The following is a 12,806-nucleotide window of genomic DNA, read 5'->3' as shown; positions in this document are numbered from 1 at the left end:
ACACATCATTCCTCTGAGTGATGGCCCCCGTCTACCTCTGACCAACCAACCTCTAAATTGTTCTAAGTTTCTCAAGTATGATACAATAAAAACAATCCAGGCTGATTTTTCCTCTAAATTCATATCGAAAGAGGCCAGAATTATACATTCTTCCTACATAAAAGGTGACAATTACAAATCAAATGAAGTAAACAAGAGAGTATGTGTCTCCTGGCTCATGTCCTAGCACCATCTTATCTGGAGCTAAAGCTCCACATTCTGATTTTATTAATACATGCAGAAAGATGTACACGCCATGTGGCACATAACAGCCTCATCGTGTTCCCTTGGTCATGATCAAAAACAACCACACAAACACACACAAACTCGCCATTTTTTGTACTGAGCTATGAGCTAATGTGCAAACACAACTCTGATTGATCAGCTGATTAATTAAAAATGGGAGACGCCATATGCCATGCACATACATTCTCTCAGCTGCTAAACCTAAGGATTACAAACAGGTCCATCCAGGTATTGTTACACACTGTAATTGATGCTTTTAAGAATGCAAAAGTATTACATTTGAAATGTTCAGGGACATCGCATAGCAAAACAGCTTTTTAACTCAGACTGAATGAATCCAAGGTGTGAATTCTGGAAATATTCATGTGTGTGTTTCAGGGACACAGCTGCCCATGCCTGATGTCCTTTTCCATTAGGTGCACCCCTGATGGAGGAGCAGCTGCAGAAACGGGCTCTGGGTCTGGTCCTGCTGATTGATTGGGCGTAAACTGTTCACGGCTGAGGTGACAAGAGGACCCCTGGGGGAGGGAGGGGCCCAGGGAAGTCTTTCTCTTAGAGCCTGGAAATGGAAACTCTCCCTGCGGCTATGACATATAGAGACTAACCGGACAAACCCTTAACCATTAGGGATAGGTAGGAAAGGCAATGGATACTTCACATTGGATGTGGTCTGATATTGGTGTGATATATTTCCATTGACGTTCCCCTTTTCCTTCCTGCTTCCTTAAAAGAATCCGTCTTTGTAGCCTCATACCTCATTCCCTGCTGCTTGTTAGTGAAGACATGTGCCACTATAACCCCAAGGGCAGCATTTTACAGAGCAGTGGCAGGATTCTGTCGCTGATGATGACAGGAGGAAACACTATCTTATGTGCACACCATTAACAACAAAAAAGTCAGACTAGACTTCTTACCTTCACCGAGAGTCTGCTTCAGTAAGTCGTGCTTGGCCTGCAGCTTAATGATGAGGTTACTGCCATTCAGGAACTCCTTGAATTTCTAGACGGAGAAATGAGGGCAACAAATGAGTGAGCAGAGAAGCTAATCCAGCATAACATGAGCCCAGCCAAACAATTCAAAGTCGAACAAATCAGCACAAACCCAATCTGTTCCTGATTTGATTTAATTAGTATTTTCAGAGCTCGTGGAAATGATGACTGATGGCTTGATTTTTAGAGAGAAGCACAACGCTAGACTTTACTGAAGGCCGGCAGTCATTAACAATTTGGACCAACAGACAGAAAGACATTGATAAGAACTCACAGAAAAGTAAAACATTTCAGTCTCCTGTTGGTTGGCCCTCCTCTTGGCTACATTCATCTTGCTCATGTAGGACTCAGAGGCCACAGACTTGATGGACTCAGTGGAGCGGCTGTGTTGGAAAGCATCCGACACGTCGAAATCCTCCACTGTCAGCATATCCTGCAGCGTTTGCATGGTCGCGTCCAAGGTCTTTCTCACCTGAGCAGATGCAGGAGGAAAAAAAAGGAAAGAAGATAAAACATCATGTGAAAGATATTTTTGTAGACATTTCCAACGCCAAGACGGATGGATTAACATGACTAACACATTTATATCAAAGACAAATCCACCCCTGAACAATCAATGACCTTAAGTTGGCCTTAAATGACACAAGGCAGCATCTGAAAATGTTGCCAGAGGAACCTGCAGAGCTTGCATACATCAGACTGAGACTGAATGATGAAAACAAATTGAATGTGAAATGGCTGAATGAGACTTTTTGTTTAGGACTGAGATTGATAAAGCTCATTTCTGGTACTGGCATGGCTCTTCCATTATCCTCCAGGGCACAAGACACTGGCAGACACAGAAGAGACAGAGTCACTGGCACAGGAGACGACCTGGTTTTAATCACTTTCATTTGTACCTTTCTACCCATGGCTCTATTTGATACAGTCCTTCCTTCATCATCCTATTTCATATCCATATTTATAAAAAGAACAACATTGGCCCTGTGACAATCAAAGAACAGGGCAGGGGTCATCTGAGAGTAATTGCAATAAGAACAGATGGTGATGTGGCCCTCCCACTTGGCTCTGGGGAAAATGCGACGGGGCTCTCTGATTTGGGGGTGGGGTGGGGCTGAAGATGGTGTGTGTTGAGAGGCACAGAGCTGTCAAAAAAAACCTCACCTCCTCATTCTCAATCTTCAGAGTGGCTAAGCGAGACTGCAGTTGGTGGTAGCGCATGAGGAGTTCTGTCTGGACAGGCTGCTGGGCGCTCACCTGGCACACCTTAAGAGCAGGAAACAAAGGGTTCAAATACACATAAAACAGTCACACCCGAAGGTCACTCAGCCCTTAAAACATCTCACCTCATCTCCCATGTGTGGCAGGTACTCAAAGCGCATAGGAGGGCAGAACACCTGGTTATGCATATCCATGATCTTGTGCTTGTCACTGCGGGAATCCAGGTTGTCCACGGCATTCTCGATGATATCCAGTCCCTCGTGGCGTGACGTCTCCAGGTTGTACTCTGCAGACAGGTAGGTCCTGAAAGTGCGTGCCAAGCTAGCATGGTAACCAAGGTCACAGCACTGTGGAGAAACAAATATCAGATAAATATAATAAATATATTAAAAAAAGGCAAATTTGAAACCAAGACATTTCTGAATGAACAGTTCTGGTTGAATGGTTCATGTCTATTTCAGCATCAATACAAACATCATTATGGGTCATATGTTCACTCTCTTAACCACATCCACAAGTGACATCATAGTTTGCTATCCATACCCTTCAGTATATTTCTACATGACATCAGTAAGATTTGAAGTTACAACCCTGGAAAACAGCAACAACAAGCAAAATATAGTTCACTTTATCAGTTTCTCTTTACTTTGACAAATCTTTACGGAATAAATTGAAACTTTCTGTTGTAATCTTTCCTAGTCATGGCGCCTTCAACCATGTTTTGACCTCTTAAATGGACTCGATCCAAAACGACATCCTACTGTTAGATTACCTCTTAAAAATAGCAGTGGAGTTGAGAGAATTACAGGGACCGGCACAGCAGGACAGCAGAGATAATTACTGAGCCTTATCGCACAGAGCAGTATGAAGTAACCTAATTAAGCAGGGGATGGGAGTGAGGAGGTTTTTAAATGGAGCTGGAGGCAACTCAAAGCTCTGTCACTAAGCAAATGCTCCTGAGCGCTCTTTAGCACTGAGGAAGTGCTCTCTCCACTTTGGTGCACATAGCTCATTGCATCACTCAGTCAGGGTAGACTTCATACTAGAGGGATAATTAGCCTGTTTGTACAGAGACAAACTGAGGGAGAAAACATTCATTTCTGCAGCAGCAGCCAGGAGGAGCAGATACACAGGGGAGGAAGATTTGATACACTCTTTTATCAATCAAAATACTATTCCTTATATATCTATCTCTCAGTAGAGTTGTGCATAAATATACTGTAAAGACTGTTTGCAAATGTTTCCTTCTTTCATATTCCACTGATGTCATTTTATATAATGTATGTTCAAGTTAAAGACTGCATATGTGAGTTTTTAGTTTGTTTGTTTGTTTTATTTGGGGTTTTTCTTTTGACTTTTTTGTAGAAGGCACAGAGAGTAGGGAATGATTTGAACCCGGACTACAGCCTCTGTACACAGCGAAGGAGCCCTTACCACTTGGCCACATGTGCCCAGATATGTGTTTGTTTTATTGTGGTCTATTCCAATTATTTTATCCTCAGCAATAAAATGAAAACTTAAATTTCTAATTTTAGCATTAAAATTGCATTTAAATACTTCATTAGACTAACTGTTTATTGCTGTATGCTGTGACTTACTCTTTTGAACATTTTACATTTTTAGCTTCTTCTTAATAAGCTTATCCTCAATGCAGAGGCCAATTATTACATCATTCATGACAGCCAAGACTCAGCCAGTTAGTTAGATTTACATTTCAACAGTTTATAGTCACTGATGCTGACTTCTCGTTGCTTGATCGTCCGGTTTGATGTGTGTGCTGAACAATTTCCCTGACATGATAAACAGACCCGTTTCCCTCCTCTGCCTCTCTTGTGACATGCTCACAATTCTGCAGCTCAGCAGGATCTGATCTGATCTGATCTGACATGAACCTTTCAGTCTGAAGATGCTGGATCCATCAAAGCTGCCTCGCACAGGGAGAGTCATGAATCAGCATATTATATATCCAGTGTATCAGGGCTAGTAACATTGCTATTATTTAAAACAATGATTATTTCATGAATAAATAACATTCATCATATCGGATATCACTGACTCATATCTTACAATATGTGACCTGGGAAATGTCTACCCATCCATCTCGTGACTTATTATAGGTTGTGTGGTTGTTTGGCCTCAAGCATAGATGTTAGCACACAGAAAGTGGGGGGGATAGTTAAGGCATAGTTAAGGTCTGATGAAAATAAATACATTATTGGTGTTGGAAAGACACTAATCACTGATAACTTGGCCGAACATAACGGTCTCTGCTAGCAACCCACAACTGTTGTTTATTATCATCACAAGGTCATTTAGGTGAAACGGGGTAAGTAGTAATAGTATTGGATTTGTGCATTGACTGTCATACTAGCCAATATATGATATCATATTTTATCACAGTATCTGAGGTTCTACGTCAAACTTTATTTTCAACTCCGAGTCAATGACAAAACAAAATGACTGAACGCAGCATGCAGCAATTAAATCAGAAGGAAGAACACAACACAGTTTTAGAAAGATAAAAGAGTGCAAAAGTTCTGAAAGCACAAGAAGAAGATCAGGAGAAACATATATACATATATATTGAAAGAAAATGTCAACAAGATTGGTCGGCAAATGAAGCATATCTAGGTCTCATCTCCTTGAAGAGGAGGCTGTGTGTGTATTTAGGGACAGACTTGATCAAGGCGTCTTCATCTTTATGTCTGCTTGTCTGCAGTGTGACTTGTAGCAGGTCACACTGGGCTGAGAGCCCACAGCCAGCCACATTAACCACATTCATGCCTGCACCAACAGAGAGCTGACTTTGACCGGGTTCCAACCATTAGTGGTTTTTGCTAAACAAGACCATCCTATAAAACACACCTAATCAGACTTTCCAGCAGTGCTACTGACTAAAATGTACATAAAAGTGACTTCATTTATAAGTGTTTGACTGGGCATTGAACATAATGAATGTTGTAGAAATAATGAGGAGAATGTTGTGGATTAAGCTTTAGTTAAAAACACCAAAAGTTTCTCAAGCTAGTGTTAACCATGTCCCATAAAAGAAGCACAAACAGAAGAAAGAGGGACACAGAATGTGTGTCTTTTGTTGTGTTTTTCACTTGCTGACAGTTAGAGGCAGACCATCATGAGGATATGCTGTGTTTGTCTCAGCAAAGCTCCCCAAAGCAGCATCAACAAAATGAATGAATGAGGAAATCACAGAGGAAGAGAAAAAGCAGATATGGAAAATAAATCATTTTCTGTCAACAACACTGATGGAGTCCCTAGAAACCATCAGTCAAGAATATCCTTCTGTAGCTCCCTGATACTACAGATAATTTAACCAACAGCAGTCAGTCAGCAGTATATCAGTGTGAAGTTTGTTATGCAGAATGAGTAATGAAAAAGTGATGGTAAATACATTAATGCAGGCCAACAGAGCAGCTTGAAAACAAACAGCTAACAGGCTGAGAGGGAACGCACTGAGGAACAGATGGTGACAGTGCTGCGTAGTTAAACAAACATGAGAAATCCCAGCTGAGAGATGTAAACAAACACACATGTGTGATACTCATACTTACATCAATCATATCAGAGACATCATGGATGTAATATTTTGCCACCACTGCATTTGTTGCCGCCAGGTTCAATAAATAGTCGTTCCGTGCTTTTGTGCATTTTAGCTTGTTCTCGGAGTACTTGGCTTGCCTCTGGGGAGGAGAGAAGAGACAGAGCAGATGAGGGGGAAAACATCAGTGCTGGGAAATCAGGCAGCTCAAGTTCTGGGACCATCACACAGGTAGACAAAGGACGGAGAGTTTGGTCCAAAGAAGATGCTTAAAGGCTTTATATGTGATTTTTCACACTTAAATGTAATAGAAATCAAGTATATCCTCTGAAAATAACTCTGTGAGCCATGACTGTCTACAATGGGTGTAACACCTGAGTCCCACTGTCTGTGATGTTTTCAGAGTCCTATCTTCACTTTGTTTACATTGCCGGGACGACCGGCTGACTCCTCCCCTCATGTATAAAAGTTGTTTAATTGAGGGACTAGAGAAAAGAAGAATAACATACTGTACTCACTGCTTAACTGTGTTTCTAGATCACGCTCATTTCAGGTAAATTTACATGCAGTGTGAAGATACGAGCATAATAAAGATAACTAGCATTAGCATGCTAACACAACAATGCACTGCGAGTTGTTTTGATTTCATGCTGGTGCTCAAGGGTGACATCTGCTGGATCAAATAAATAGCATATAAAGCTTTTAACAAGCCTGAATTTAATCTTTATTCTGTCTCTCAAAACTTAGGAACAAGAGGCAGAATGGTGTAGAGGCAGACAGAATAGCCTTCAGGCTAACATCTAGTCAGTTGTATAGTTTTCAATATCTTAATAAAATGTTCAGCAGCTTAAAGAAATAAAGCACTAAAGAAAAAGTTTGACATCATGTGGGGGTTTGTGCTACAATTTCTTGCCCTCTTTACTGTACATCTTAAAAGTTGTATTTAAATTAGAGTATTAACAATATCATGAATAACTGTATTTCCAAAGACGTCAAACATTTCCAATGAAATAAAAATTAAAAAATAGCCTACAGACTGCAGTTTGAAGTTCTTCTGATCCTTAGAGTTTAGCTTACACGGTTGGCTAACAGTGGACCTGTATCTCCAGTTGCAGAATTCAGAGAAATAGATGAACTTGATAGATGACAGACGTCAAAATAAGAAGCATTTGTACAAAGTGCTTAACAGAATTAAGAACAAAGTACTTTTACAAATAGACTCAGACATGTCTTAAAACATTCCTGCTATTTGAAGGACAAAAGCATCATCATTTCAAGAAAATAAAATGTTTCCTTGTTCCTTGAATTGTTTATACATTTCACAATATTTGGATGTTTTAATTCATTTTCATAAAATAATGCATATTCCAGCAGTGGGTTAGCAGAAAGGAGATTCCCTTTAATTTCTTCCTCTTTCGACCTGTGAGCAGGCAGAGTAATGGTACGAAAGCTCAGTAGGCGAAGAGAAGAATATTCATTGCCGTGCTGCTGCGTTATAAATAGAGTTCAGTTCCCAAGCCAAGCAGCCTCTCTGAGGAATCAAGCCTGAGGAGGAAGAGACACTGTCACTCTGACAGCCCTTTGATTCCCCGCACCTGACAGATAATGAGATCTTCATTTGCATAGTGACAATCCAGAATAAGACCCAGAATCAAAAATACATTGGTGCATGTGACATACAGTGTGCTCAGGAGACCACCAGCTCCACACAGCTGCCAGAGAACATTTTGAAATAACTAGAAATCTACATAAGATGGAAAGAGAGCCGGGAATACTAATGTTGTCTCTGCATGTTTCTGGCTACAGGCCTACAGTCTGCCCCTAAAGGCTTTCTGATATCATATTGCTGCTTGTCTGCTGGTCGGGCCCCCTTTACTGTGTTCAACTGCGGCCAACAAACAGAGACAGTCCTACTCTTTTAGGTTAGTGTAGTTACTGCTTAATCTGCATGTAATGATGGAAACAACTACACATAAAGATTACATGTAAGGATCTTTAAAGCTGATATGAGGAACTGTCTCACACACCTCCAGCAGACCTGGGTCATCATAAACATTCCTTTTCAAGTCCTACATCTGACTTTCTGGTGAATGTAAGTTTAATATTCACTCTTGGCTTTCAGTTCAGCAATTTATCTTAATATCTATCTGTCTGAGTGAATCCAAACAATCTATTTGTTGACAGAAAAAGCATTCCCATACTTAAAAACGCTTTAAAGCTCCCAAGAAATTAGATAAAAACAGCAGAATTGGGTGATAATTGTCAGTGGGTTCCTTACACTAACATTGAACTACATAAGCCTGTAACATCAGTGGTCAGAGGCATCAGAGAGGTTCACTTCCTGTGGCCACCTAGCGGAAAGTTCTCGCATCTTAACTGGTTAGCCTGGATGCTAACAAGCAAAGCTAACCCAGGCAGAAACAATGTGTGACTACATGTGTGAAAAAAGTTATTAAATGCATTGTTCTTGAAACGTAACTTATTAAAGCAGCTTTAACTGCATAAACCAGTCTCTTTTTTTACCAAATAATGTTTCAGGATTATCAGCAGGCACACTCAAGATGTAGTGACACTCTTACATCACCTTCACGCACTCACCTTCTCCTTCATCTTTTCAATTTTCCTGACAAAGCTGCGTCTTGGCTGGCGGTCCTCATGACGCAGGAGGTTCACGTTGAGATCTCCAGACTTGCTAAACTGCTTCTCCTCCTGCTTCTCAGCATCCTTCAGCTTGCTCTCTGCACTGATGCTCTCAGTGTGGTACATGTGGTATGTTTTCATCACCTGCAGGAGGAACACAACATGTGCTGTCAAACTGCTCACAACATTTCTCAATGCTATACAGGATTAGAAAACTTTATTCATCCCCAGCAGGGGAAACTGATTCACCTACCGGTAAATTCATACAAACAACAAACAAGATTGATTGCAATACAAAACAAGTAAATACACAAGAAACATCATTGAGACCATTTGAGACATCATTTACAGCCATGAATCAGAGCTACAACAACAACTTCAAATCTTCATTAAAATATCTGCTGAACAAAGTGATCTTCTAAGTCGTTCAGTAGAAGACTAAGGCATCACTAGTCACTCACTGAAGGAGATTCTCAGTCCATTCAAAACACAGTGTAAAGGATTGCTCTTCAAAGATTAGAACCGTTTTAAGTTTGGTCCTCGTTTTTTCTCAAAGCTAACCCTCAAGTGAGTCTAGGGTTATGATCACAGTCTTTTTGATCAGCTTATTGATCTTATTCTGATCATCCACACAGATGCTCATGGCAGCCTGGTGGTTCAATTTGTGTGTCAGTGCAGCGGTAACACAGATGGCACTACATGTGGACTTCTTTAATTGAATCCAGGGCCCCATGGCTGTGTGTGATTTAGTCTTCATCATCCACTCCTCACTGTCATTTTTCACAACTTCTACATTACTTCTGCGGCGACTCTTCATGTGCCTCGGGCTCGGTCATCTTTTGTGCAGCAGATTGACAGTCTCCTTCTCTGCAGTTACCTTTTCACTTTGATCCAACACCATCATAAGATTGAAGTGACAGAAAACTCTCGTAAGACAAGGCAGAAGCCTCCTGGGTCTTTCTAAACTCATCCCAGATGCTCACTGAGAGTGTATCTCCTCTTGGAAGCCTCGTTCTAAAGCCTTTTAAAGACACGTCCAGATGTGAGGTGTGTCTTCAAAATGTGAGCACCTCAGGATGTTAGAGTCAACATAATCAGCAGTTTATTTGTTTCCTGTGGTAAAAGAAGTAATGCTCACTTAGTGCTTAACTTGAGCTGCAGGGTTCCTTTAAAGTCTCTGAGAGCAGCTCATCAAAACAACATGTTTGCTGTTTGCTCACTTGAAGCTACAGTGTTCTTCTGGCCTCCAACCCTAAAATTATTATTTATCAATGCTGCTACTTACACAGGCTCTATGTTTTCCACTATTTGTGTGGGGATAAGTACAACAACAATAAAGTGACAAAAACTGTGAGGCAAACACCTTGAAGTAAAATACAGATGGACACAAAGCCAGCAGTCTATTTTCAGAGTCAACATCCCTGTGCAAAGAGAAACTAGGTTAACATATCAATCCTCTCCTCTCCAGCGTCAAACTATTTCTTTCAAATTTCTCAGAAAAATTGTAAGATTTCCAGCCAACTTCGTAGCACGTGAAGGCAGGACCTGCAGCTAAAGAAAGCAGTCATTTGCAGGAAGACTGAGCTTCAGCTGTGTCTACGGGAGGTGTGTGTATAGCTGAGTCCACAGACGACAGCCCAGAGCTATTTAACTGCTGAACCAAGTCTGTGAGAGAACAGAGAAGCCCAACAGTGAGATAATGGCTGGAGCATTTAATTATGAAAGCAAGAAGATACTTCCACTCAACATGAATCTAGATACTCAGAGGATTAATCCCTGACTAACCACAGAATCCTTCATTCCCCTCCTGCTGGGAGCCTCTGTAGCTCCTCAATCCCTGATTGTCTTTTTTCTGACCACTAGAATGTGCAAGAAAGTTAGTCAAAGAGCATGCAAAAACCTTGACTAAATATAAGAAGGGCAATAGTAAAACTAAAGCAAGAATGACCAATGTAACAATTGTTCTATGAACTGACTGCCAGAGAAGATTCTGCAGGGTACATCTGGTGAGAGAGGCTTACATCCTTAGTCATCCCTCTCTTCAAGGAAGAATGTGCACCTTTTTGATCCAGTAGATATCACCCTTGAGCACCAGTATGAAACCAAAACAAATTGCGGTTTGGCCACACCTCCTCCATACTGAAGCCTCCGCTCCCCTCCAGCGACACACCTCCAACCCCCCCTCCCCTTGCGTCGAGCTGCAATTGTCTGTGGCCTACATAGTTGTGTTAGCAGGCTGATGCTAGCAGGCTAATGTGAGCGCCCTGTAGTCATATTGCATTTAAGTTTACACAGAATGACCGTGATCTAAAAAACGCTCATGTGGCATTCAAATAAGGAGAGTGTGTTCTTCTTCTCTCTAGTCCTTGACTTAAACAGCTTCTCTACACAAGGGGAGGAGCCGGCCGTCCAGTCGATGTACACCTGATGTAAACACAGCTCCCAACTACAACAACTATTCTCAAGTGAGACAGTCATGACTCAGAGAGATATTATATAGAGAATATTTGATTTCTGCTATATTGACGAGTGAAATGTTGCACAATTTAGAATTACAAAAATCATGTAGAGGACACCAGAGGAGCAGATATTTTCCAAAATATTTCTTATCATTAATTAGTTCAATCTCTGAATTGTACATTTTCAGACGAGTTCTTTACCAAATATAAAGCATCTATGATATAACACTAACATGCCGTGCATAAAAAAACACAGCTGAGTACATAATGAGTGAATGAATGATACACATGGCTGGTGATGTTCATGTTCAGTTTTACTGTTAAGGAAAAGAAGCTTGTAAGAGACAGAAGAGCAGACATCAGGCACACGGTGATGGAGGACAAAGATTAGATAAGCTTTTATTGATCCTAGTGAGGATATTAAGTCGGTGTAGCAGGAAATTAAAACAGGTTTAATCATTGAAAAGCTGAACTTTACAAAGGAAAATGTCACTGACAACGACGTCAGACAGTGGATTTCACAACTATTTTTCATTTCAGGTTTGGTAATAACAACAGGATCTGCACTTCCACTTCCTACTCTTTCTGAAGCCTCAAGCTTTGAACAATATTTGAACAACCAGCCCATAGTCTTCCAAAAACTCTCAGTGAGCAGCCAGGGAGCCAAAAGGGATTTCACAGTTTTCTTTCAGATAAATTTGCCTTGTTGGCAGCCGGAGAAAACGCCACAAGGCTATCACCATTTGGTCACGCTATTGATTTGGCTATTTCTGTACAATACAATTCTAACAAGTGGGAAATGCAATGCTTTATTTCTTTCTACAGCAGACAGTGTTACTGGGTGTGAGTGTCATGGATAGATACATGTAGACTTAAATATCAATCCTCTCATAGATTATTAATTAAAGTGGGAACTTCCTGACATGTATAGGACTCTGAGTTAAAACGTTCTGTTTTACAGAAGGTACCAAAGTGCTTCACCAGGAAAGGAAAAAAAAAGAGACTCTTTATTAGAGTTTAATAAAAACAAAAGGAAATAAAATAATGATTGCAAAGAGACACCAACATAAAGGATCAGATTAAAGATTAGAGAAAAGAAATGATGTGTGAAAAGGTGTGTTTTTGAATGAGGTTCATGGAAACTCTTAAAGGAAGTGACATTTGTGTTGTTGTTTCGATATATTATCCTCCTTTAGCAGCTAGGACTGTACATAACTCAGCAATCCTCTGCTTTGATTTAAGAAAGAACAAGGCTATGAGTCAACATTTTAATCTTTCATTTCCAGGCAGACTGCAGCCTAGGCTGAGCAGGGCATGAGAGCAGAGACCTTCTCAGTTTGATTATAAAGCAGGCTGAGCTGGGAGGGCCTTTGCAATGGATATATAAAGAAATATAAAATAAGATATAGAACAGTGATTTGTTTCTGAGCTCTGCAGTGATCTGGAAATAAACCCTGATACTGGAGAGCAAACAGGACTTGTCAACAATAAGAACTTTTTATTTGGTACACAAAGTCATGAAAGGGTATGGCCTTAAAAAGGGCATTTTTCTAACAACACAGTATTTATACAAATGCATAATGCATGTCATTAACACACATATGCACTTTAGATTCTCATAAGCTCCTCCTAACACCCGCCTGTTTCAGCATCCAA

The 12,806-nt window shown here is 40.6% G+C and overlaps 1 protein-coding gene across 2 annotated transcripts in view; it reads right to left on the bottom strand.

Moving 5' to 3' along the window:
* srgap3 (SLIT-ROBO Rho GTPase activating protein 3) overlaps positions 1–12,806 on the bottom strand; it is a 59,210-nt gene that overhangs the window by 14,557 nt on the left and 31,847 nt on the right. For both annotated transcript variants that reach the window (XM_020642099.3, XM_020642100.3), the window contains exons 5-10: positions 8,650–8,835; positions 6,065–6,193; positions 2,621–2,842; positions 2,439–2,540; positions 1,549–1,746; positions 1,200–1,284 (exon numbers count right to left, since the gene is read on the bottom strand). In XM_020642099.3, coding sequence (XP_020497755.1) covers positions 1,200–1,284; positions 1,549–1,746; positions 2,439–2,540; positions 2,621–2,842; positions 6,065–6,193; positions 8,650–8,835 — 922 coding nt within the window. The remainder of the gene's footprint in view (positions 1–1,199; positions 1,285–1,548; positions 1,747–2,438; positions 2,541–2,620; positions 2,843–6,064; positions 6,194–8,649; positions 8,836–12,806) is intronic.

The sequence above is a fragment of the Labrus bergylta genome, chromosome 5, assembly GCF_963930695.1.
Source record: "Labrus bergylta chromosome 5, fLabBer1.1, whole genome shotgun sequence".
In the NCBI taxonomy this organism is placed as follows: Eukaryota; Metazoa; Chordata; class Actinopteri; order Labriformes; family Labridae; genus Labrus; species Labrus bergylta.
Note: the sequence above shows the minus strand (reverse complement) of the source record. Positions and strands in the feature narration are given on the sequence as shown.